Consider the following 27,004-nt stretch of genomic DNA (forward strand, 5'->3'; position numbering starts at 1 on the left):
CTGGAAAATTCTATTTGGTTAAACTAATAGAGATGAAAATTGGGGAGTTGGGGGGGAGGAGTACAAAAAACAGGAAACCCCCCCTCCCAATTTTCCAAACACTCTGGGGGGGGAGAATTTGTATGTTTTACTTTTTTATATATAATTCTGTCTCCTACCCTTTCCACTGCAGAAATTTACTTGTTTAGTCAGGAAACTTTAGCTCAAGTTTCCTATTAATGGTGGCTATGCAAATAAACACATTCTTTACTTATCTATTCATTCCTTGGTATCTTGCTAAAACTTCGGATATTTTTCACCCTGCTGATAGCTTGCAGATGTTTTCAACTACATCTCCCAGCATTCCTGAAAATTCCCCATATTGGCTGGGGCTGATAGGAGTGATGATCTTAAACATCTGAAGGCAGGATTGGACAGATCATGAGTCTCACTGGCAAAAATCAGCACCATCTGTCCTAAAATATTCCATGTTACATCAAGTAAAATGCACATTCTTTCCACTGTGAATACAGATATGAGTAATTAAAGCAGTCAAGGCAGTGTGGAAATGTAGTCACCCCCCATCTTCATCAAATGCTCATTATTACCCAGAGCAAGAATGAACTCAGGTCAAATCTGCTGTTAGTTTCCAACAAAAGCTGACTATAGGTTGGATCCAAATAAAGGACCAGGGAAGTGGACAAGTGGAAGCTAACTTTTCCATTCATCTTCCCCTATAAAACTGGTACAGTGGACAGAGAGCAAAAGGGAATCCTGTGAGTGGGTGGTTGAGCTTGATTTCCTCAATACCTCACCCTCTCAAACCAGCCCATCCCATTCAACAGGGAATTATGTGAGCTTGGATTGAGGGCTACTGAGAGAAAGAGGGGCAGAAATGTCATCTTCTATCTCCCATCCATGGGCTGGATCCAACCCTATGTACAACACTGACTGTCTGCCAGTAGTGACACTGTGTCCTCCACCTCATTTAAGGGAGTTTTAGAATCCCCCCCACAAAAAAAGTGCTTTATGTCTGCTTTTAAAGGAGCAAAGCTACATCTAAAGCATGGCAAGACAAGCAAAGAAATAACAGAGAAACAGAGCAAATCAGAAGGGGCCTGCTGGGCCATCTATTCTGACCTTCCAGCTCTGCTCAAATTCTGCACTAAGTAAAGCTGTTAGTGTAGAATTTGGAACCAATATATGTGTTCTATGAGAAGGCAGGAGAAGTTTAATAGCAGAAAAACAACATTTGACTCATGTGACTACTTCTGTGAAGATCCTCATGCTGAAACACAATTACATTGAATTAAGCCCCATTGATTTTACTTGAGTTTCCCTTCTCACAATGGCCCCAATTGCACAAGATCCATTAAATTTGCACATGGGCTTACACAAGTACAGCAAAACTTTAAATTTTCTTTCATAAATAGCAGCATTCCCATACTTCATGGAATCCTGTTTCTGATAACTTCAGATGCACTTTTTGTGCAGTACTGAGAAGCTGCTGTGTAACAGAAGGTTTATAACGAAGACAGCTCTCATTACACCCAGCTTTAGATAAGACTCCTTGACTTGCCTACCTAAAAAGTGTCTCTGTCAAGTGTTTATAAATGTTAATAGTAAATGTGACTTTTCAGGATTAGCAAGTATTACTAAACAAGACAAACAGCACAGCTGGAAACTCCCTACCATCCAGTCACATGTTATTGGAATACTTTTAGGGAAAGAAACTTTACCTTTAACAAAGGTATTTAAGACATAACTGGCAGGCCAAATGTCCTGCTGTAAGCAACTACACTTCTAAAAGCTATATAACATTTACTAGCTTTAAAAAAAATGGCTGCAATAGCGCCCCCTATATCGAGAGCAGAATGGTTTAGTGCAGAAGAAGATTATTAGTGTCCCATTTGCTGCTGAAAAAATTTGATGTGCATAAATCTTTTGGGCCATTTCTGAACCCAAGTTCATAGGAGCTACTATCTCTTTACAGGATAACACTAATTTACAGCAGGTCAACTATGAAGCTCTACTGAGTTAAATGGGCTTTTAACTTTTCTTTTCTTGCTTCCTCTTTGCCTGATGGCAGGCAAAACCTGCTTTATTCAAGAAGGCTTTTAGCCTATAAGGAGGTTTGTGGGTTAGTTGCTTTTATTCTACAACTGTTTTGTTTTATTTAATGTATTTTATTTTATTTTATTTTATTTTATTTTATTTTATTTTTGTAAGCTGCCTTGAATGCCATTTTCTCCATAAATGAAAGGCACTTGCAGTTTGATCTAAGCATGTTTACTCCGGGAAAAGTGTCACTGAGTAGACTAGATTTTCTCCTTGATAATTGGGATGTGGACTGCCTTTCATTGGTGCCAGATTATTTATCTTGGTGGATGTTATCTATTGTTTCAGGATAAAGGGCGATGAAGGCTGATTTACCTTTGTGCACACAGAGATGGGCATATTTTATTTGGAAAGAGCTAGAAACCACTTAGAGATGCTGAGGGTTTGTGCATGCCTTAGCATACAATGCTTTATCTAACAATGAGTAACTGGATAAGAAATTATATGCAACAGTCACAGAATTACCAATATTTTCATCTGTGAGAAGCTACTGTCTAGGATCTCTTAAAAATTTCATTGGTGTTGCAATCATACACTAGGCACTTATTTCTTAGTAGAGAGAGCATTATATTAAAGTGGGTTATATATACCCTGCTGTTGGACTGAAGATGTCATGTAGTTCTTTCTCAAAGTTGAAATCCATTTAATATGTAGTCTGCTTTTAGAAAGGAAAGGAACATGAGACATGTCTCCTGCACTTAAAATGCAATTATAATTAATCACAGTGAATGTTATTATTGTAATCATTATACTCTGGTAATCTCATAGAAATTAAAAACTCTAGTTCAAATATAAAATAATGCAGAACACCCATTTTTCTTTCCCTCTGTCTGATTTAGTAAATGGAAACAGATGAGTTTGAAGAGGGCTTTATAGTTGCCAGTTGGTTTGCAGCTTATGGAATTCAGAGTAAAGCAGTGACCATCTGTGGATTTTGCTTTCAAGAATTATGCACACAGTTAAGCATTAAAAATAGTTCTGAGAGTTTATCACTGGCATTCTGAAGAGGAAGACCTAATTCACAAAAAGGAACAGAACTTGAATATCTTTAATCTTGAGTTTTCTCACTCCTCCCTCTCTATTTTTAGTTAAAGAAAACAGCTTCAGTCCTTTAACTGTCATTGTACACTTGACTAGAGAAGGATTTTTCCTTTGCTTAGTTTGCATAAATTCATAAATAAGAGTAAAATCATAGAAAGCTAGAGTTGGAAGGGGGCAAGACTGTCATCAGGTCCAAGCCCCTGCTGTTGCAGGTTACCAATTTACACTGTCCCACTCAGAACAGTATCATATAATATGAGCAGAACATCGCACAGCTGATGACAGTAAGCTATCAACTGCAACACATTAAATCATTGCATTCAACTTTAACTTAAGTTACACTACTAATTTTGGTAAACTTCCAAACAAGGTCTTTTACTCTTTTACTGTAGTCCTATACACACCTGGAAAACCCATTTGTACGAGTTTGCTTTCTCACTCTTAGAATTTGGATGGAATTTCTACTACACTTCTTGCAGACCAACACTATGCAATTAAACATGCTTGTATCACCCATTACAAAAATCATTGCTTGGTCAGTCATTTTGTCTAAAGAATTATCTGCTTTAAGTTTTGATTTTTTTAAAAATTAGGGAATATCCTATAGACAATTTCAAGTTTGCTAAAATATAAAGAAATATTCTCTCTGTGAATTTAGCAAGTATGAATCACTTCTATAGAGTGGTATGAATGGCCTATAGAGTCTTCATTTTGGGAAGTATTATGCACACATATAATGTAAAATAGAAAAGAATATTCTGTTCAAGTAACTCACAGCTAAACTTCCAAATGGTCTTATTCCTGTTCTGTGGAAGCTTTGCAGTGCAAGTATTCTCATAACACCTGGACAGGGGCGTTTACTCAGCGGATCCTGCACTAACGAGTAGGATGCGATCCTACTTGTGCTGAGCTGAGCGTCCCTCAGCTCCACTCAACACAGCAGGACCTCAAGCAAACATGATTAGGACTAGGCTAACAGATGGCAAAAGAAGAAGGGGACGCAGAGGATGAGGTGGCTGGAGTCACTGAAGCAGTTGCTGTGAGCTTAGGTGGACTCCGGGAGATGGTGGAGGACAGGAAGGCCTGGAGGAATATTGTCCATGGAGTCGCGATGGGTCGGACACGACTTTGCGATTAACAACAACAACAGGACCCACCTTTTTCCCTATGGGGCCCCATTTCGAGGCAAAGAGAAACCTGGTCCTCCTATGGCAGTGGGGCGCCCAATGAGAACGCGAGAAACACTCCCTCTTCTAAAACGTCTCTAAGTGAAGACGCTAGTGGCGACACGGACAGGTTGAGAAAACCGACACGCCCCTTTAAGAGGCGGGCTAGAGCGAGGGCAAACACTTCCGGTTTAGAGGACGGGGCGACCCCTTTTCTCCGTAGCCTGAGGGGGAGGGGAGTCTGGCAGCGGCCGCCCTTACCTGACGGCTGAAGAGAAGGAGGCTGAAGCACGCTCAACCCTCTCAGGGAGCGGCAAGGGGAGGCGCCTCGCTCTGGAAGCTGGTCTTTACAGGCCGCGTAGCCACCTCCTCCTCGGCCCGCTCAAGGCAGCCCAGAAGCCACCCGGGATCATCATCCCGATTTCACCGACGTGATGACCGGACCTGGAGCTTCGCCGCGGTGGGGCGACGGCGACGGCACGCGCGAGCCTGCCGCACGTCACTACGTGATATCTGCGCAAGCGAGAGCGCAGCCAATGGGCGAACAGGTAGGTCAGCCACCTCTAAGCCCGCCCGCATGGCGACCTCTAGCGGTAGTGAGGGCCCATTGTATGATGAGAAGTGCACAATCCGGGCCGGATTTTGGATTTGATTTTGACTTGTGTATTTGCTGCAGCGTAGCCACGTCCCAGGGCGGCTTGGAACCAAGGTAGTATTTGATATCAAGTTATTTAAAGAAGGTTCATCGTGTGGAAAAGCAATAGCTCCAGGTCTATATTCTTTTTCACTACTTAAAAGGAAAATGTGAATATTAAAAAACACATACTCTTAATGTATGGTGATGTTTTAAGATGTTAAGGTGCAGACAATGTGCGGGGGACGACAGGTAGCGGAAATGTTATTTGAATTATGATAGTAAAATAGGTGAGCTTAAAGAAATGCACAAAGTCCACTGACTTAGGTCAAAATTTAACCAAATCAAAAGCTTTTCTGCAGGCTTTTAAGCACAGTAGCAAGAAGGTTTAGGGACAATGTAAAGGCAGGGAAGTTTATTCTGGTGTACAGTTTTGTGGACAGCAGACACTTCTTCAAATGCCACTTTATCATAAGTAGTGTCTGTGGAAGTTTATGCCAGATTCAGTTTGTTAGGCTAGATTTTAAGGTGCCACAACACTCTTGTTGTTTTTGCTACAAAGGTTATCGTGACTACCCCTCTGGAAAATAAATGCAATCATTCCAGTTCAATTTTATTGTACCGGCACACACTGGCTAGGCCAAAGCAATGGATAAGGGTCTATTATAAAAGGAAGGAAGTAGGTCTGCCTGAACCCCACCCCTGATACCTCAGGGACATAAGACTTTAAGTGAGAAAGTTTGTCTCAGAGGCATTAAACACAAGTAGGTTGACATAGTTATTTTCAAAATAGCTTCTTATATTAACCATCTTTTTACAAAAGGAAGGAAATGTGGGTGTATAAATGTGTCTACAAGGGGTCTACTGGTAGAAAGCAGCAATGACTTCAAATAACTCCTGATAAAAAATGAAAAAAGCAAGCACAGAAGCAGGACTACAGCTAAATATTAAGAAAACAAAAATCATGTCCACAGAAGAATTACAGAACTTTACCGTTAATAATGCAGAAATCAAAACTGTAAAAGATTTCATATACTGCAGCTCAGTCATCAATTCAAAGGGAGACTGCAACCAAGAAATTCGAAGAAGATTGAGACTTGGGAAAGCAGTAATGAAAAGATTATCAAGTGTAAGGGTTAGGGGTTAGTTGCTGTTTTATTAGAGACCAAGGTCAAGATCATCCAAGTTATTGTATTTCCAATCACAATGTGTGGGTATGAAAGCTGACAAGAAGAAAATCGATGCATAAAAAACATGGTCCTGGAGGAGAGCTTTTTGAATAATGTGGACCAACAGAAAGGCAAACAAGTGGGTCCTAGTCCAAGCAGGCAAAAGAAGCAAAAATGATAAAATGGAGGCTGTCATATTTCAGGCATCATAAGAAGGAAAGACTCACTGGAGAAGGCAGTTGCACTAGGGAAAGTTGAAGGCAGAAGACGAAAGGGAAGATCAAATGCAAGATGGACTGAATGCATAAAGGAAGCCACAGTCTTGATGTTGGAAGAGTGGAATGGAACTGTTATGGATGGGATGTTTTGGAGGACTTTCATTCATGGGGTCGCCATAAATCGGAAATGACTTGATGGCAGAAAATGCACACACAGGGTAAAACAGTGCTGTCATTGTAAAGATTATTGTGTTAATGATTGCTCTCTCATGAATGTTGAGCTTTCTAAGAAATAATTTTAGATTTCCATTTTATCCCTCAATTTTCCATATCTTCTGTGAAAACACATATATTTTCTAATACTGTGTTTAAGCTTGTGTCATGCAACACAGTTCTATGAATGTTTACTCCCACATAAGTTGGTGTAGGAATGCAACCCGAATTGTTTGATGGACTCACCAAAGCAAAAGTTTTTATTTGGTTAAACTAAAAATGGCAATTTAAGCAGCTAAATATTTTACAGAAACAAATAAAAGCAATACCACAATAGAGACCTCTGTTACGTTATTTATCTTTTTATTATTTGCATTTGTAAGTCACCACTTATCCTAGTTTTCAGTTAAGACTAATTATGGACACTAATTATGTCAAAAAAGAGAAATAATACAATATATAATGCCCCAGGGCACCATCAGCAGAAGGGATAACACAAACAGTGACAATAGTCTATAAGGTTATAAAATAAACAGCAAAAGTAGAGACTTGAAGTAAAATGATCTTTGTAATAGCTGTTGCTTATTATTTTAAACTGTTTTAAAGTTTATGTGAACAAGAAAGTTCTTGTTACAAGAGGTGGCAGGTGGGCCCATCTAGGGAGAGCATTTCACAATTGGAAACATGACTGAAACAACCTTCTCTTTCCCTACCACCCTCCATACTTCAAATTGAGGACAGCCTTGGAGAAAGATCTGAGCTCAGTATCTTAAGGCACTGGTAGGTACATATAGGAAAAGATGTTCCTTAAGATACCAGCATTTCCAGCCATGTGTTACTTCATAGGTCAAAACTAGCATTTTGAATTGAACCTGCAAGCAAAGCAGAAGCCAATAAAGCAAGAAAATACTATCCTATGTTCATAATGCTGGTCCCAGTTAAAATTTTTACTGCCATATTCTGCTGCAATTGATTGTTTCCACATTTCTGAACAGCCCCATCTACAATACACTGCAGTATTCAAAATGGCAGGTTATCAGATCATGAATTGTTATCTACATCCATATGGGTCAAAATGGAGTATCAGCTGAACTAATAAAAGCCACTCCATACCACACAAGCTACCTGCACCTTTAATGACAGTGATGGATAGTAATAGACCTCCAGACCCCTGCTGAACAGGCTGAGCACCATTCATCTGGACAGAGAAATTACCAGTGCCTTGGTCTTGTCTAGAATTCTTGTCTAGGGCTTCAGTTTGTTGACCCACACTGAACCCTATTGCTGCTGATTCAGCACCATACCTGAGTAGGTTGGAAAGGATAAATAGAGCTCTGTGTCATTTGCATGCTACTGTTTTTGATTGCAAATCCTAAGATCCCACCCCATAAATGTTATGAACTATAAATTATGTGGGGGATGGTGGAGGACAGGAAGGCCTGGAGGAATGTTGTCCATGGGGTCACGATGGGTTGGACACAACTTCACGACTAACAACAACAGCCACGTAAATTATGTGCATGTTACATAAGTAGGATTGCTTGGTAGATGGCATGGCTCTTTTGACTGTCTCTTCCCCTTTCATTTGCAGTGTGATGGGTTCAGAAAAGAAGCAGAAAACTATCAGCTCACTCTTGAGGGAAAGCTGATTTTACTATAGAGTAAGTCACTAGAGATGCAGATTTTCATGAAGGGTTTGGACCTGTTCTATCCAGAGTCAAACTTGTGTATACTTTGTTCTTATTAGTTCATTGTTGTACACCTCTAGAAGTTTGATAACTGATAGTGTTTCACATTCTTCCAATAAATCCCAACCGTTCTTCTATTTAGGCCTGAGATTATTTTAATACAGTCAACCACTAGAGGTCCTCACCGACTACAAAACACTTCTGTTTTCAATGAGCTAAAGGCATGATTTCTAAATTCTCGATTCTCTGTGCCAAAGAACATGTCCCAAGAGTACTAATAAAAAAAAGCACTGCCATCTTTCCATTCTTACCACTCCGTATCCCTAGTGCGACATATAATTAAACTACCTCGCAGGGTTGTTGTGAGGATAATTGTGAGGTCCCTTGCAGGAAAAAGAATACTGAATTTTATCATTTTATACTGGGAAGAACACTTTATTGAAAGGTACTTGAGAAGCATATTAAATAGTATTTCAGCAACTTAAATATATTTCACAAGATAAGACTTCTCTTCAAATCACACCATCTGTCCTGGAAAGGTCCTTCTATTCTCAGGTATGTGAAAACTGATTGGAATGACTCAAACACACTGACCCAGTTCGTAAACTATGTTGCTATTATTGAAAGGTTTGGCTTACAAAGTACAGTAATGCAGCTTCCCTCATGCTTGCCATTTCTACTTTTAATTAACCTAGGAGTGCCCCATTCCTGAGCTGATTAGTAACGTGCAACTCCAGAAACTTTGGAAACATTCACTGTTTTGCTGATTGCTAGTGGTTCGGGAGTTAAAACAACCCAGGAATTGCAGTATAGTGTGTGAATGAGCTCATTTAGTCTATGTGTTCTCATGTGCACTTCTCTTTATTATTACTTTATGTGACCCATGAATAAATGCATATACTGAAAATGGGTTCCAGACATGAGAGTTGGTGGACCTTGTGCAAGGAAGGTGGGGAGGAAAAGAGCAGTAGCTACTTGACAGTGCACATCTTAAAATAGAACAGATGACTCACCCCCAAGTCATGTGCTTTTCCATGTTAGTGACTGAGAAATTTGTTTTCCTGCAATTCAGACCCGTTAATTGCTTCTTGACCCCTTGCACTTTTTGTAGTGAATCACATGGTTATTCAGTGGCTTTTTCAAGCAGAGCCAGCTTCCACATAGTGAGCATTTACAAATGCATGAACTGAACAGCCATTAGAAGGGGTACAGAAGCAAACACATATGCGTATTGTGCCAGTCCCAAGACAGTAGCGGCATTCTGAAAGTTTAAAGCAGGTCTCTAGCAAAATTCAAACCACTGCATTTGCAAATTAAGTTTATAAGCTGACCGGAGAACCCAAGGGTTCGGGAGCAGCATATAAGTGTAATGGAACAAATAAGTTTCAGTCCACGCTTGGGTAAGTACTTAGAAAGCATTCTACCTGCATATCGCACTGTTTACAACCCTTCTCCATCAACCATGGCCAGTCCATAGAGCTTAAAGGGGTGCTGTGCCCACTGGTGGGATCCATACTGAGAAATAGTGGAAAAAATGAGGTGTGTGGGTGTAATACAGTGGTGGGAAATAATTGTGATATAAGCCAGGAGGAAGAAATTCCTGTGTGAGGAAGTGACAGTGACTAGATTAGCATTCTACAGAGAAACAAAATGATTTTGAGCAGATGGGCAAATAATGACAATAATAGGAAGCTTTATTAGGACTGCTTGAAAGCTGGAATTATGGTTTTGAAGATTTGAAGAAATATGTGTGGTAAGTTTCATATAAAATGAACTTAATTGGTGTTTCATTTTAATGCTACTACATGAATAACAAGCAGCTTCTAAATTTCTGAGTCAGAGGCTACATGATACTGGAAAGATAGGACCTATGGTTTCTGTCTGACAGCACTTGCTCTTCCATGACCCACTGAATTCTTCCCAATTCTGATACCTTCCCTCATCTGACATCTATTAACAATTAGAAGCTCACAGAGGTGTTCTTGCAAAACTAAATGGTCTATCATCTGTGGCACTTCAGGACAGAATTTTGAATGTTCCATTTTAAAGTGGGTTATGTCCATGTAAGTCAGGAGTTTCTGGAACTCTGACACATATACTCATAAGCCAATATGATGCAACAATTAGGGTGCTGTAATGGGACTCAAGAGATCTGTGTTCTTGAGATGACTTCAGGCCAGCCTGTGACACTCAGCTTAACCTACTTCACAGGGCTGTTGTGAGGATAACATAGAGAGGAAGAGAAACTTGTAAGCTACCTTTTTATTTTGAACTTGGATGTCATAATTTCTGGGTTATCCAGATAAAAGATTAGTATCAATTGCGTATCAGATAAGGTCCCATGTAGAGCTGAGCAAGTGGTTATTTTTTTCTGATTGCCATGTATACAAAAGCTTAGCTGTCTGCTTCTATCAGCTACATTGAAAAAACCACAGCCTGGTTTTATATTTAACTTAATGTACTTCAACCTGAACTAATCTAAATGCCCATAATAAAAACAGTGATTTGAAATTAAATGATTTGCATGTTTGCATACACAAGTATAAGCCTAATATATGGTTCATGTGGACCATCACTGTTTGCTACCTCTATAATTGAGTTTTGCAACCATTCCATTCTCCAATGAAGAATTGTGTGTAAATCCAAAGCTTGCGATGCTGAAAAGGTGATTCTTTGACAACAGGGTTGATGCCTTTCTCATTTTGCATCTATCATTTCCTCGGACCAAAATACCACCATGACAAAATTATTCATATAAACACCAATCCTAGCACTGTACATTCAGTATCCTGAATTTGCTAAGTAAACAGGGCTAGGGTTGATATAACATTTCTTTGTCCTTTGATGTTTAGTACTTTACACCTGCATTCCTTTTTTCCTGTTGTTTAAGGATCCATTCTGTGGGATTTATATCTATATGCAGCGTTTTCCTTATCCAGTCATCTCTTTGAATTCCATCAACAAACTCTTTCAATGAAATCTTTCCTGAAAGAATAAAGAAAACTGATAGATTGATATTGTCAGAAACTTAAACAAGTCATCAAACTCTGTAGCCCAGAAATGGTTAATAGGGCTCCTTTAGAACAAGGGTATCAAGCACAAGTCTGGGACATAATATGATATTTAAGCTGCAATTCTACACCCAGTTATTAGTAACTGAGCATTGTGCCCACCACTACAGACAGTTGAAGAAACCACCTGCAGATTGTAAAATGAAACATGAAATGGACAATTTCTGTTCTTAAACTTGAGAAACACAGAAAAGGGCATTCTTCATCATGAAAATATTATGAGAGCAGCTCTGACTGCAAATTATTTGGAGCCCAGATCTAAGGCCAAGCACTAGAGTTGTAGTATCACACTTCTTTAAAAATGTTCTAGAGAAATACAAATATATGTAGTTCTCAAGCTGATAGCTATGATTATGTATTCAAATGGAAATGGAAGTAAAAATTGGGTATAGTGTTCATTTGCCTCAGTCAAGGAATCCAGACTGTGGACCTGATCTTTCAGAGAAAGAGAATACCCCCTTCAGAAGAAGTAAAAAAAAAAAAAACATCTCCCAGACTCAGGAGTCACTTAGCCACAGGAATGGCCTATCTCCAGAATTCAGTTTATTGGCCCTCATCCAATTTATCACTGAGTCAAAACACTTATCTAGGACTCACACAACCTCTCTGGATTCAGCTGTCACAGAGGGTAATGCTATGCATCTTCAGCAGATTGGTGGCGTTTGGCACCAGATCCCCTAATGACCCTTCCCAGAGGCTTCATACAGATCTTAAGTAATACTGGGGATGGTACCCTGTGGAACTCTACAGCTCAGTTACCAGGGGTTTGAGGAGTAGGCACCCAATGTTATTCTGAAATTGATTTCATATGTAAGACTAAAGCCACTGTCACACAGGGAGCCAATCCAGGAGAATTCCATGGTCAATGGTATCAAAAGCCAATGAGAGATCAAGTAGAATCAGCAGGGTTGCACTCCTCTTGCCTCATTCCCAGTAAAGGTCATCTATCAGGACAACCAAGGCAGATTCAGTCCCATAACCAGGTTGAAATTCAGGCTGAAATGGTTTTAGTTCATCAGTATCTGTAGCTCTTTCCTTTAAAAGGGGAGAACTTGCTACTGGGTACTAATTGTCAAATGCCATTGGGTCCAGAGTGTTGTGTTTTGGGTTTTTTTCCAGGAGCATTCACACTACTGTCTCCTTGAGGATGGTGAAAACCACCACTTCACACAAAGATGTATTTACCACTCCCTGGACCCACCAAGGTAGACCTCCTCAGGATGCATTTATCAGCCAGGATCAAGAGAGCACACGGTTTCACTACTGCAAAGCACCTTGTCCACATCAAGGATATATCTATTCTTATATTTCATAATAAACAGCTGTTATGAAATATAATTACTAGTTTAAAACTATATGGCCAGGAACGTGTCAACGTTAAAACATTCCTATCCTTATAGTTTTCATGCTTAAGCTCCTCCCAGTGGTTCTGTTAAATCACTACCAATTGCATTACCCATGCAGTTACATAATTGGAGAGATTTCCTGAGAAGTCTGCTTGGATAAGCTCTATTGTCTGTATAGCATAGCTACCAGCTGCAGTATTATCATGAAGCTTAACCCTCTTCTCCACATGACTGGCTAAGCTTCCCTAATTTCTCAAGATAATTAACTTAGGGTACAAGTCTCTGCAACTTTAGCCAGAAAAAATACTGGTAACTCTCAACATGTCCCAGCTAGCTATGTTTTTTCCTTTTTAAACTTGCATAGGATAGCAGCTTAAATGCACAATCCTAAAGACACTTGGAAGGAAGGAAGTTCAATTCCATACAGTAGGTCTTGCTTCTGAATAAGCATGTATATGACTGATCTGCTATTTTCCAATCTGGAAAGAAGCAGGCGTCTTCTTTAATTATTCACATTAACTAATCATATTCATGGTGGTATGAAGACAATTCTGGCCTTGTTTGGAAAGTACTTATTACTGGCAAGTCACTGTAAGGATTTGCTTAGTGTTTTAAATCTGGAAGAATACACAGCAAAGAAACTCTGTCCTAGTTTTAAAAAGCAACAATTGAAGCATGTTGGTTATTAAGTTTGAACTATAGAGATATAAACATAAATTGCTTGCCTTTTTGTATTTTGAAGATAGTTCTAGCAGGCCTGTTTCTTGACTTCATGTTGATTCTAGTTTAACAGCTACCACCTATTCATAAAAGTGGGTTTCCAAGGTTTTATTACACGTCAGATGTAGAGCCTAAAAACAGAACTATGTAGGGGATATGAGTATCTTTTCCCCTTACTTTTGTGGGAATGAGCCTGAAAACTATTGATCAGATCATTTTTTTCCTGATTGGTTGGTAAAGTCCCTTAAGACATTGTGCATTGAAAAACTTGTTCAGACAAAAATAAAAATGCACTTTGGGAACTATTGATCAGATCATTTTTTTCCTGATTGGTTGGTAAAGTCCCTTAAGACATTGTGCATTGAAAAACTTGTTCAGACAAAAATAAAAATGCACCGAAAGCACAAAGAATATATTTACCATCGTGGTTTTCATCCATTAGTTGAAATATTCTGTCACATACTGCCTCCAGGTTTGACATCTGAGCATCTGTGCTTCTTGTCCATCCTTGCTTGATATTATAGATACTCTGAAAATGATTATTTATTATTATGGCACCATCCATTCATGGAACAATGCATAGAATGACTCAGCCATTGCTGGAAGAGGATTACAATCTAGATGTTAGCATGGGGAAGGAGAAAGGAAATTTCAATGGAGCCAGGGGAAAAATTGGAGAAATGTGATTATTTTGGTTGCAAAAACAACGTTGAAAAGGTGTATTGGTTCTTGCAAAATCCCAGTACACCTTTAGAATGAACTTGCAAACCTCAATAATTTTATTATATTGAATTAAAGCAATTATTTTAATAGATTTACTTCAGGAACAATTGTTTGGGTAGTCAATCTTCCTTTCATTTGTATATATGCAGCATATTAGGAAGTCTACTCTTTATGAACCTACAAAGTCACATGAAACAGTAATAAATACAAGTGAGACTATGGCTTTAAAGAAATTATAATGAACAGCTGCTTGTGATACCCCCATATCCTGGAAAACCCCAAACAATATTTTTTCAAACAGCTGCTGTGGCACCTCAAGCACATCCGAAAGATTTTCTAATGCCCTCAGGAGCATTATTTTTATTTATTTATTTATTTATTTATTAAAACATTTTTATGCTGCCCCATTCGCCGATTATAAGTTTACCATGTCTCAAAGGATATTAAAGAGCAGATTTTGATGTAGATTATTATTTTGATAGGATCAATATAAAGATATAGGGTACAGCCTTAAAGCTACTCAGTGCTTTTTGTGTAAAAAAAAAAAAAGTGCCAGAACTCATGTCTTGGGGTCACACTTTTACACAATGGTCGCCACTGGCAGTAAGCACTCACGCGACCATGGGCTGAACAAGCCACTTCCATGGGCTACCTGAGGTCCAGACTGGAGGGTGCCCTCCTGTGCTTTAGAGGCATAAGCAAGCCCTGTGCCACTCTCTGAAAATCACCTTGATTGTGTAAACAAAAGCGGGTGGTGAGTGAGGGCAAATGGGCAGCTGAGTGCTCTTATGTCCTCTTGTAACAGGGCAAAATGGTGGAGGTGAAGGCTGCGGCTTTCCAGGTGATGCTGGACTACAGTTCTCATCTTTCCCTTCCATTAGCAAACTTGTCTCAAACTAATGGAGCCCAGCAACATCTGGATGGCCACAGGCAAACCGGCCCCACTGCAGAGTCTCTCACTTGGCTGGGCTCTAACATTTCAGACTGCAGGCGTGCGTACAAGAAAGTGAATGTACGGCTGTTCCCTTGCATCATTCTCAAGCTCAGAGTACAGCAGAAGCACCTGCAGCCTCCCCAACACACACCCTCAGACCTTGCTGGGCTATAATTTCCATCAGCCACAACCAGCCTACCCGCTGGCAAAGTAAGATGGGAGTAGCAATTCCCCAGATCTGGGGGGTTGCAAGTTCCTCAGCACGGGGCAGGATCTTCTCAGTGTGGCCTCCCCCCATTACGGTTCTGTCTGGGAGTGAAATGATTTCACCTCCTGCAAAGGAAATGCTGCCCCGGGAGGGAAGCAGGCGCTCCCCAGAGACTGGCCGTCTGGATGCAGCCTGCAAGGCCCAAGCCTTCAGGATGGGGGAAGGCGAGGAAGTGGCCCTCGTCCACAGACAAGCGGGCTAGGAGCAGACTGGGCAGAGCAGGCGGGCTGTCCCGGCAGGGAGACCGCGAGGCATGGAAAGCAGAGAGTAGGGGAGACGGCTGTTTTTTGGAGAAGAGGTCTGGGCCCCACCGGGGCGGGAGACCGGAACGCGGAACAGCTTCGGGAGGAGAAGGGGAGAGACCAGGGCAGCGCCGACAATCAGCACCAACACACAGGCAGCCCGCAGGCTCTATGTTAATGATTTTTGCTGCCGATCTGCTACGCCTAACAGGGCGATTCACAATCACTTGGAAAAATCTGTCAAAAAAGGGTGCCAGAACGCCGTTCCGGTGCGTTCTATGACAAAAAAAGCCCTGAAGCTACTTATCTTGGAGTATATTTCAATGAAATCAGTGGGACTTACCTGTGATTAGAGATGTAGAAGATCATGTTGTTACTTGTAAAGGCTGAGAAATACACTCAGACTGTTAATGCATTAAGGGCAACAAATTAAGACTAGGGACCAAATAAATTGCACCAAAAAAATACATGGGCATTGTCATGACACAGTAAGATAACCTGTAATGGTTTTAAGATTACCATCATGTTTATCGTGTTAAAAGAATTTTAATCTTGATCTCAGCTGTGCCATTCCATTAGTACAAATGGAGTTGTGCTAATGTAAAATAGGTTCTGAACGATATGCAAGCAAAGAAGTTATGTTAATATTACTTTATGCAACCCAGCTGTGGCTGTGCAGGTATAATAGAAACTGCCTGTGCAGCGAAAGATTCAGAGGGACTCTGCTGCTGCTCTTTGGGTTTGTGGAATGATCCTTTCTGGATACTTTCCATAGCAATGAAGGACCAGGAAAAATATTTTCTCCAAATCAACAAATGCCGTTTGTTGCCAGAAAAAGTCTTGTGTGCTTCAGTCACCTTTCAGGATCTGTGAAAATGCTTACTCTGTGGCTGTGGACATCATATGTTTTGAAAACAGATCACTGGCATTTCCCAAGCTGATCCCACTAATTCCTTTTTTGGGACAGGGAAGTTGGGCCAGGCACACTGCCACACCCAGTGGGTTATCAGTACATGTACAGTTAATGCATCCAGTCATCAGAGTGGCATCTGTTTTGTCACTGGAGGCTGGGAGAGTCTTGGTATGCAGCAGGCCAAATCCAGTCTATTATTGTGCTTCTGGAGAAGCCTTTCCCAACCTGGTGCCTTCCCAGTATGTTAAACTATAATTCCCATAATCCTCCAGCCAACTATGAGAGTTGCAGTTGAATGTCTCTGAATGGCACCCGGTTGGGGAAGTCTGGACTAGGGCCTCTCTGACTAGGTGGTTGAAATCCATGTGGTTCAGTGCCATAAAGGGAGGTATAATCTTCTCAGAGTGCCACAGATGAGGGACAAACAAGGTGTGGCATAGAGGATATGGGGTGAAAGATTTGTTTGTGTCAGGCAAGCCAAGATTTGAAGACTAGGAAACAATGCAGGGCACACAAAGTACACGGAGTGCACTGTGCGATAAATCTGTGATGCCCTTGGCAACAGAATTCCACTTTGCTTTTTAAAGAAACAATCCACTGGCACTTGAAGCCGAAAGCAGCTCTTCTATAGAAGCTCAGGCAATCATTAAGAGAGATGGGATCTCTTCCTTGTTTATTCCCAAACCCAGAATCTGTACAGATCTTTTTTTAGACCATGATCGAGGGCACGATGGCATACTGATAATGCAAATGAATCAATAAGTTGCTTTCTTCCCTTCACTCTGGTCCCTGTCTAGCAGTCATATCTTCTATAAAGTTGTCCTTTTTTCTTCCAGTTGCCCATCTGACCTGCCTGTGAACTCATCCATTCATTTTATCCATGTATTACCTTTCTATACTACCCAATAGTCAAAGCTCTCTGGGTGGTTTATTAAGATTTGAAAAACTTAAAAATCAATATTGTACTTAAAGCAAAGCTATTTACACACAAACATATAAACAGCACGCACACACAAACACAAATTATTTTACAAATCAACAATGAGAAATCCTAATTGAAACTTTTATCATATGATGTCAAATGCCGACCAGGCACTGACATGTTGACAATGATGGCAATATGGAGCCACCACTAAGAAGGCTTTCCTTGTTGCCACTTTCCAAACCTCCCTCTTTGATTTATTTTAGTTATATATGAAGAAGCTTATAGCTTCGTGTATCCCAATATCTTGCCATAGTAAGATTACAAGATACATTCAATAATGTATTCTTACCATCACCATTTTCCGTAGTTCAGCTTTATCAAGAAAGCCGTTCCCATCGGTGTCGTATACTTTAAATGACCACTTCAGTTTGTGCTCAGGTTTTCCTCTTAACACTAGATTCAAAACTGCTACATACTCCAAGAAATCTATCATATTATCCTAAAATATTAAAAGGAAACCATTATGTCACCCCAGTAAGAAGCAACAACATTTTAAAAAGATCCAACTGTGGCAGAATAATCGGCATTTTTGAATGGCTTTTCTTGGGCTATACGCCACCATAGTGAGCCAATTCCATGCACATAGAATTTACCTACATTAAAAACATAACTTACCCCATTCCTGTCAAAGGATTTAAATGCACTCTCAGCATATTCAGAGGCTTCACTCTGGTCGGTAATGCCAAAAAACTGCTTAAATTCATGCAAATGAAGACCTCCACTGGGACATTCTACAACAAACTTCTTGTACATAGCTTGTAGTTCTGCCCCCTCAATTCCTTTCATATTACAAGTGTGGTGTTGCCCCATTCTCCAATAACTGAGGATTTCACTGCCTTATAAACATTCTGTTATGAAAGCATATCACATATGGTCGTATTAGTCAGCAAAGATTTTGCCCAAAGCTTTACAACAGAACAATGGATCCTTTTGTAATCCAAACACAATGTCTTTCTTATGTCTATCCAATCAAGATCATTCTCGCTTATGGAAATAGCTTGCATAATAATTATACTTTTAGAATTTCAATAGTTACAAGCATTCATATAAACCACATCATCTACATCCATTTCCTATACAGACTTTGGAATAGGTTGCAATAAAGTACAACAATTTTTGCAATAACTTATTATTAGTGTTCTGTATTTAAAACATGGAACAAGTCCATTTGTCTGCACCACGTGAGTGATAATCTTCACAAAGGTTACACTAAATAAATTAGAAATGACATGTCAATTCAGAAAAATATATACTGAGAAGAATAGAAGACTAAAAATAATGAGTATAAAAATAATTTCCAATGAGAAAAAATACGCCTTGGTGGTTATTGGGGAATAACATTTTGGTAGATCCCAAAATGGATCACAAATATTTTCAAGAAAGGTTAAATATAGCCGCTAACAATCCTTATTTGACCTGGGCCAAAGCACTGAAAGCAGATGGTTTGACCTTCCACTCACACATGCATAGACTTATCCAGCAGGTGTGCATGCATGAACCTGTCTGATTATCTGCAACAGTGTCATTCAGCTGTTTGTGGGGAGGAAGACTGAAATGTACAACCTGCCTTTCCATGCCCTGGTTCGTAAGGCAGACAAAAGCAAGATAAAACATAAAAGAATCCTATAAAATATTAAATATGAATCAAATAATAATACGAAGCAGTATATAAAATCAGCAAATAAAAGCCATCCACTTAAAAACAACAGCTAAAACAGGAGCTCGACATCCAAAGCGCTGTCTAAAAGGATTTAGCCTGATGTTGGAAGACCACCACACAGGGGAAGAGAGGCCTCCCCAAGAAGAGAGTTTGGAACCCTGGGCACAAGAATTGCTGCCAAACACACATGGGACACAGAGGCCTCCCCAAAGTTCTTAAAGCCCAGGGCAGGTTCGTACAGAAGGCTTGGTCCCAAGCCATTTACTTTATGGTTTGCAGATGGATTCCAAACTGCTCCAGGAACCTTTTTGTCTGAGGAATGGAATCAAAATAGTTTTTTCAAGGGCTCCGTAAGTAATAACTGCTCTTTGAATCATGTCATTCAAATGGAACAAAGCTGTAGTAAATAGAAATGGAACAAAGCTGTAGTAAAGGGGTGTCTAGCCCCAGTCAATAGTTAGGCTACTGCAATGTAGCTAAAAGGGTTCTGTGAGCAAGCAGCTAAATCAGTGTGATGACCTCACTTCTGGCATTGTGTCTGCAGCAGTCTGGTAGGATCTGGCAGTCTTCTTTATTGTCCTTTTTCCTGCGTAGGGCAGGGGCAGGCACTTCATGGGCAGGGACAGATCTCTCTCCAGGATTTTCAAATGCAAACTGACATGTAGAAGCCCCAGGATCACACAGCTTTCACAAGAATTGGAAACAAAACTGATGGATGCATATTACCAGCATCAACACATTCCAGGCTTAATAAGTTCTGGGTGAGAAATGCCCGAGAAATGTCAGTAAAGCAGTTGCCAATAATTTGCTCCAAGCACATGGAGTGCCATGCACTTTTGTGGCATCTGCAAAGATCAGGCAGGAAAGGAAATCTAGCTTTAGGATCCTACTCATGAGAGAGTTCCTCGCTACTCCGGACTGTCATGAACGCTGATCCAGTTTGCCAGCAAGGCGCCGTACCTTTCGTGTGCTCTGTAGCAAATACTGAGGAGCATGCAACTGCTATTATTATATGACTGAAATCTAATCTGCTTGCAAAAGTCTTACATACATGCTATTACAAAATGTATACATGAGTATCCTACATGGAGTACAGGCCAGATGTTCACTGCTTAAAGGCTAAAAAGCAGAAAACCCCTCCAAAAATCCAACAGCAAAAATGGAGGAATGTGCACTTGGAATGAAAAGCACTCAGTTCTAATTTTTTCAATTGGGAAGGCAGTCCTGTCAGGATGAGCATAAGTTGCTGAACCTGGAGTTTCATGCTCATCCACTACAGAGCTGGAGAAACAGCAAGGCAATCATTGCCTCCTTGCCTGTCCTCTGTATTTTCATGGAAAGCTATTTTCCATTTATTTCCAAAGAAGAGGGAACAAGTACTGTCTGCTGTTCCAGGTCCCTCATCTTCTTTCTCCCCACCCAACAGTCCCTTCTACTTCTCTCTGAGGTCACTTTCCCAACCTGGGAGAGCAGCTAATATGGTTCTTTCCATGCTGGCTGTGTGTGTGTGTTGTGGGAGGTGGGGTAGGGTTAGCTCAGATTCCCAGCCCTGAAGTTGGAATGCTGACCTATCCTATGGCCTTTCAGTGAATGTGTAGGGCCATAGAATCATTTCCTAAGTGCATATTTTTATAGAAATTGCACCTTGACCAAAAAAAAAAAAAAAAAGACAAAGCTATGGCGTCCCAGTAGTATCCCTTTTCATTGAGCTTCATCAGGTGCTGCCATTGAAATGTCAACTTCTTTCTCCATATACTGTAAAAACATTGACAACATAGTTGCCACATAGGGATCCAAATAACTGACAGATGTGTTAATAAAGTACTAGGAAGAAAGAACATTTCTTTGTTAAAGGCTCAACAGTTCAAGATAGAAAAGTGTTTGGACCTGTCTTCAGCTTGACATCAGTGGGCTGTAATCGGCAAAATGTTACACCACCTGGGCTTGCATGCCTCATAAAGTGACTGTTTGAAGACTTTTTTCTTCTGTGAGATCAGCACAGGATTTCCTGACTACAGGAGATTTAATAGGAGCCACCCAAAGCACACCTTTTCCTGTGACAGCTTCCTTATTTTGGAATTCCTTTGGCAAAGAAGAACCACACCTCAGCCTTACAGATTTTAAGAGGATAAATGTGCTTTTGTTTTCCCTTTTTGCTTCCACTTACCGGTTATAGGGAAAAGTCAGCTCCATAGTTTTGGCAAGGGAGTGACTATAGTTAGAAAATGCAAAAAATAATATGTAATTCAAGAAATTACAGGTCATTTTTATGATCTCAGCACAGAAAGTATAGATAATATACCCTAACCAGCTAAATCAGACTGGAGAGAAACTTAGAAAAGGACCAGGAGCCATCTATTAGATATCAATAGCTGGTAATAACAGTCCCATAGTCCTGGATATAGCTGAATCAGAACACAGAGAAATGAACATGGGATGGCAGACAATCAAAACCTGGATATAACTGGTGCTCCTCCTCACTGGTTTTGTTTTTAGGGAGTGTGCACCAGTATACTCGCTGGCCAAAAACATCAAGGACCTTGGATTAAGACTGAGTATCAACCTAATACTGTATTGATAGCTGATACGTGGCAGTGCAGTTGGGAGTGGTTGATTGGATGGCTCACCTCCAGAATTTCCTTGAGTTCTTAGGAAGCAGTTTAAACATAGATCTTTGCTCCGTATTTCAAACTACTTTTGACTCCTACTGAACTGCTTTCTGTTGATTAATCCCTGGTGTTTTTATGGCTGGGAATATTAAAATACATCAAACATGCATTATAAATATTGTTAGCTTTATTGTGCTAACCGTATCTCTTGTTTTCTTTGTAAACCATAGTAGCATGCTGCAGAGGTGGCTGTTCCTTCTTGGGTCCACTGGATCCCTTCTTAGGTGTAGGAGCTGCTTCTTTGAGGCCCTTTGCCAGCGCCTGCAACTCGGGACCTTGTTGATGCTGTGTCCAGATTCAGCAATGAGATGACTTTATCTTTTTGTAAACAACCTGTGCTATAACAAAAACAATGCCTCCCAGAGTTGACAGGAAAATATATGAATGTTACAAGGCTGGGTAATTGGATGATATGTCAAAGATTACACTTATATGTAAAGATTCAGACTTTAGACTGAAGTGCAGAGAAACAGTAAGTGGGTATAACAGAGATGTGGACACCAAGGGAAGATCATTGTGTTTAGATGAACTAAGTATAACGTTACAGTTTTTTTTTCCATTATGAATCCCAGAAAGCCTCAACACTGAACCTCCTGAACTAAGCTTTCCTTGGCAAGATAATTTACAAGGACATCTGGCTTCAAATATTTTTTCTTCTCCGTTGTAATACCCTGTATAGCCTTGTTGTTATGTTAGGGAGTGAATTTGTTTTGCGCATCTAAAGTGTGTGCCTGGCACCATTAAAAGTAGGAAGAATATGCACTGGCCACCTTTAGATCATGCTTATCACTTGGCTTCCCATGCTTATTCCCCTCTCTGGACTAGCCCCTAGCACATGCAGAGATGGGCTTGATGTACAAATCTAAATTTATAAAAATCTATGGAAATTACCTCATTTTTCAGACTTAAATGCAGACTGAGAGTGTGGACAGTGCTGTACAACTTGGGTAGATCATGGAGTTTATGCATTGCTGTGCAAGGATCCCCAGCATCTTACAGATGCAAGCCTATTTCTCTATGCTTCCAATTTCTTCTTTGTTAGTTGCTAAAAAGAATTTAATGAAATTTACTTCTTCCTTCACTCATTTCCACTCATTCTTCAGAAAACTCCTTGCACTTGGCAAGACACCGTTTGACCCTTATAAAGGCATTATCTTTGTTAACATTTTGATTATGTTTTCCTGTGAAATCAGCAAAGTTCAAGAGTTTTCTTGACTTCGGTATTACTTTTCTGAGACTGCCCTGTGCTCTTCTAGTAACTCTTTTCCTATTTGTGCTACATTTACAACAGAAATTTTACAACTGAGAGTGAAGGGGAAAGAGCTACATTCCTGAGTGTTTCCCATGTGGCATCTCCTAGTGCTACAAACCCATTGTTATTCCACTGGAAGGTACATACGAAATTGCAATGGACTTTCCACACTATCAGAGCTTTAGTGCTTTCCGTGTGTATATTTTCTGTTACATTCTCTCCGTGGTTGTGGGCAGGACATAGGGTGCTTCCAAACAACAATGTACTGTGGACCTGTCCTGGCTTCTTCAAATTTTACTTTAACAGTTCATATTGTGCATTTGTAATCCTCTCAAGTACTCCCAACCAGTATTTACCGAAAAATGTTCAACTGTTTTGAGAAGGACAGAAGCTAGATGCATAAGGCAATCTCCACAGATGCATATGTCCTCAGTACTTCCATCTTTTTAAATGAGTGTTGCCTCCTCTCCTTTACATATGATAATAACTACTGATTGTTTTCCCAGTAGAAACATACTTTTTGATATGGTGCTTTTAATTCTGTGGGGCTCTGGTTGGCCAGTTCAAACAGATGCATCAGTGGTAGCTGTGGGCAATAAGAACTACATTTTGGAGTAGCATACATCAAGAGTTTTCATGCTTCTGTGTAAAACAAGGGTAGTTCCCACGTAGTGACTATGTAAAACAAGAAGAGCTGGGTGTGTACTGAAGCTCAAATTTCACACTCTTATTTTATTTATTTACATTTTTATAGACAGTCACAGTAGCCACAGAGCTCTTTGGATGGTTTACACAGTAAAAAAAGTGTCAACAAAATATAAAAACCAACATATTAACAAATTCAATAATAAAACATCAATAATAAAACCATTCATTGGAACAGCAGGGGAACCAACTGTGTTGACATCATACACTAACCGATTGGACAGCATCTTATAAATAACAATTAAAATATTGAAATTCACTAGTTGAGGTAATTTCCCACACTGTGCATGGATTTTTTTTCACCAGGATGCTGCTGAGGGGGAACCAGAATATTCAGAGGTTTGCTATGAACCTTTTGTCTCATACTTTGAGGATTAAGTCATTCAGATTCACCCAGATTTGGCCTCCAAAACTAGGGCAGGGGGCCTGTGCTGTTGTTTTTTACTTTTCAGCCTGTACAACTTGAGGTGAACAAGTGGTCTGGAGAAGTGAGGGCTACCACTTGTCTGCTTGACCCTTGTCTATACTGGCTGATTAAATCAATGAAGAAAGGACTTGCTACATGATTAAGTGAACTAATTAATGCCTCCTTGTGAGAGGGGCACATTTGCTCTTGCTCAAAGGAGTAATAATAAAGAAATCTTTGCTTGACTCAACAGATTTATTAAACTATAGGCCAGTCTCAATTGTTCCACTATTGGTTATGATTGTCAAGCAGGAGATGACTTTGCTGGTCCAGATACTTTTGGATAATACTGATCCTACCTACCTCTTTTGGGCTTTTGGATGAGATGCTAAACTCAGACTGTCTTGGTCACCATGGTAGATGATCCATACTAAGAACAGGATAGGGCAAATATGGCCCTACTAGTTTTTCTGGTCCTCTCAGTGCCATCTGATAGCATCTAATCATGGTCTTGTGAACCAGGGGACATTGGTGACTCCTGTGTTGTGGGGCTTATTTCAGCTTTATAGGAGCAATCCATGATAGTAAGCCTATTTTGAAGATGAAGTCCAGCACTGTGAATAGCTTCTATAAAGCTGTATTAAAGGAGCAGCCCCTACAATAGGTAGAGAGCACTGATATAGAAGTAACCAGCCTTGTTCTGAATCAGCTAATGGGATGCTTTCAAGGCATTGTATTGCAGTGGTGTGTTTTTGGGAGACTACTGTTGGGCCCCACAACACTGGGACATGGCAATCCCACGGAGTTCTGTTGTGTCCTGACCTGTGTTAGCATCTACATGAACATGCGATGAGCATCTGGAGCTTTGCAGTGAGGTCAATATACTAAATGGTGTTTAACTCTGTCGCTCCTTGACATCTCTTAGAGCGCAGTCAACACCCTTGAACATTGCCTAGCTTCAGTCATAGGCTGTATGAGAGAACAAGTAGAGATTAAATTCAGAAAAGACAGAGGTGCTTTTGGTCAGTACATAGTCTGACTTGTATTTGTGAATTGTTCTGAATGGCATTGCCCTTATGCTTGGCAGCGCTCATTCTTGGATTTTCAAGAGGTGGGTGCACCAGCTGTGTCTATTCCTGAATCATTCTGTTATCCATACCTTAGTTATCACAGACTTCCAACATGCTGCATGCTGAACTACACTCAAAGAATACCGAAAAGCTTCAGTCACTGCAAACTGTTGCAGCAAGGCTGCTAACCAGTAAGTGGAATCAGGACCATGTCACTCCAATACTGGAAGATCTGCAACAGTTACCTATTGTTTCCTGGGTCCAATTCAAGTGTTGGCTGTAGATGATGTATGGTCAGCCATAGGAAAAGGCAAATCCCCACCAAAACTTCAGAAATCTGAAATCTCAGTGGGCACTCCACCCTTGGAAGTCCTTTCAGCCAGTGAAGTTCACGGTAGCAGTGAAGAGCACAAGATGAAAGACCATCTTGGGAAAAGACAACAGAAGAGGGCACACAAGGCACTAGTGGCTCTCAGTGTAGGCAGTGCTCAACCCCTCTTCTGAGAGGGAAACAGCCAAAATCAGATGTTTTTGCAGGGGAGGGAAGCACCACCTCTGCACTCAACTAGGCAACCACATAGAACTATACCATAAATAGCTTAGGGCCTACTGAGACTACCTATTTTGGTAGATGAGCAGGTGATCCTTTGAAGACATTCTCAGAGAGTCCACTGGGTTGATCACTTACCCACATCCAAAAAAATGGTTCCAGGCCTGGCTTTTTTTCATAAAGACGAGGCAGAGGTAGTGTAGAAAAGTTTAAAATATAACCATACCCAGTCATTGTTCCAGCCTCTGTTCAATATATCTTACCATTTCACAGTGGATTTGTCCCAAGTCAAGATGTTAGGAATTCATAAAAGATAGTGATGCACTCAGCCTTGCCAAAACCATGTATTGAGGTTATTTGGTAAGGGTGACATCTACCTACCTCCTCCATATGAAGGGCAAATTGTGTGTGGCCCTTGTGCATGTTGAAAACTCCCATCAGGCATTCCCATTTTTAAAATAAGCATGAGCCAACAGGAATAATCTCATAACATCTGGAGTCACACATTCTACTTTACTGTTCTGCACAATCGATCTAGCCTAAATGCCTACTTTTAAGTGCCTGCGCTGGTAATTAATTTTCTAAGGCACTGTTTGGATGCTGGCTGACTTGCTATGAATCACTTCAGCTGAAGCATAGGTGTTGACTCATTCCAAGGCAGACATATGCTTTGAGCTGAACGTAGAGTTCTGCAGAGGACTCCAACCCTACCTTCATTTCTTCTATGCCCAGAGAGGTGGGTATTCATGCAATGAGAAGGGTCATGATGCTGCTTTAGCCCAGTAGGGCTGCTATTGCCCTGTACCCACATGAAGACACAGACATTTGCAGGGTAACATCCATCTGTTTGGATACTTAAATGTACATGTTTTGCCCTTGCCAATCTCTGGGGCAAGGCAAGCTGCATAGCCTCAGTTCTTGCATATACACCAGGCATCTCACACCAAGGAACATACATTTTTATGCTGGGCTGCACTGGCAGCAGACCCACAATCCCACAGGCCAGGGAATGGAACTGCAGCATACTCCAGAACCCCTAAGTAGATCCATGCCTACCCCTCTGCAACAGCAGCATCCCAAGCAAGTAGGCAGAGGAATAATCGGGAACTGGTATGCCTACAGACTTGAAAACACTGCTCAGCCCTAGCATTTCCTGCCCTGTGAGTATAGGGCAGGGATGAAATAATTGCATGTCAAAGCTCCCTTTAAGCGAAAAACCAAGCATATCAGGGGACTAAAATGGTACAGGAAGCTGCTCTGCACA

The 27,004-nt window shown here is 40.6% G+C and overlaps 2 protein-coding genes across 9 annotated transcripts in view; both read right to left on the reverse strand.

Annotated features, from left to right (window-relative positions):
- The window catches only part of LOC123026410 (golgin subfamily B member 1-like), a 66,261-nt gene extending 61,498 nt beyond the window's left edge, over positions 1 to 4,763 (reverse strand). For 7 of the 8 annotated variants that reach the window (XM_044436011.1, XM_044436013.1, XM_044436007.1 and 4 more), the window contains exon 1: positions 4,566 to 4,763. The gene's annotated coding sequence lies outside the window, so the exon portion shown is untranslated. Of the gene's footprint in view, positions 1 to 4,295; positions 4,427 to 4,565 lie in introns of those variants that run through there. The other variant, XM_044436005.1, reaches the window with a different exon arrangement.
- Positions 4,764 to 6,880: 2,117 nt separating this feature from the next.
- On the reverse strand, positions 6,881 to 26,895 carry LOC123026411 (guanylyl cyclase-activating protein 2-like). The gene is made up of 4 exons (XM_044436014.1): positions 18,044 to 26,895; positions 17,718 to 17,867; positions 13,784 to 13,892; positions 6,881 to 11,211 (listed from the first exon to the last, which is right to left on the reverse strand). Exons 1-4 carry the CDS (start codon positions 18,236 to 18,238, stop codon positions 11,075 to 11,077), a joined length of 591 nt encoding a protein of 196 aa, XP_044291949.1. The 5' UTR covers positions 18,239 to 26,895; the 3' UTR covers positions 6,881 to 11,074.
- Positions 26,896 to 27,004: the final 109 nt, after the last annotated feature.

This window comes from Varanus komodoensis, unplaced genomic scaffold (assembly GCF_004798865.1).
Source record: "Varanus komodoensis strain SLA01 unplaced genomic scaffold, ASM479886v1 scaffold3, whole genome shotgun sequence".
Taxonomy (NCBI): Eukaryota; Metazoa; Chordata; class Lepidosauria; order Squamata; family Varanidae; genus Varanus; species Varanus komodoensis.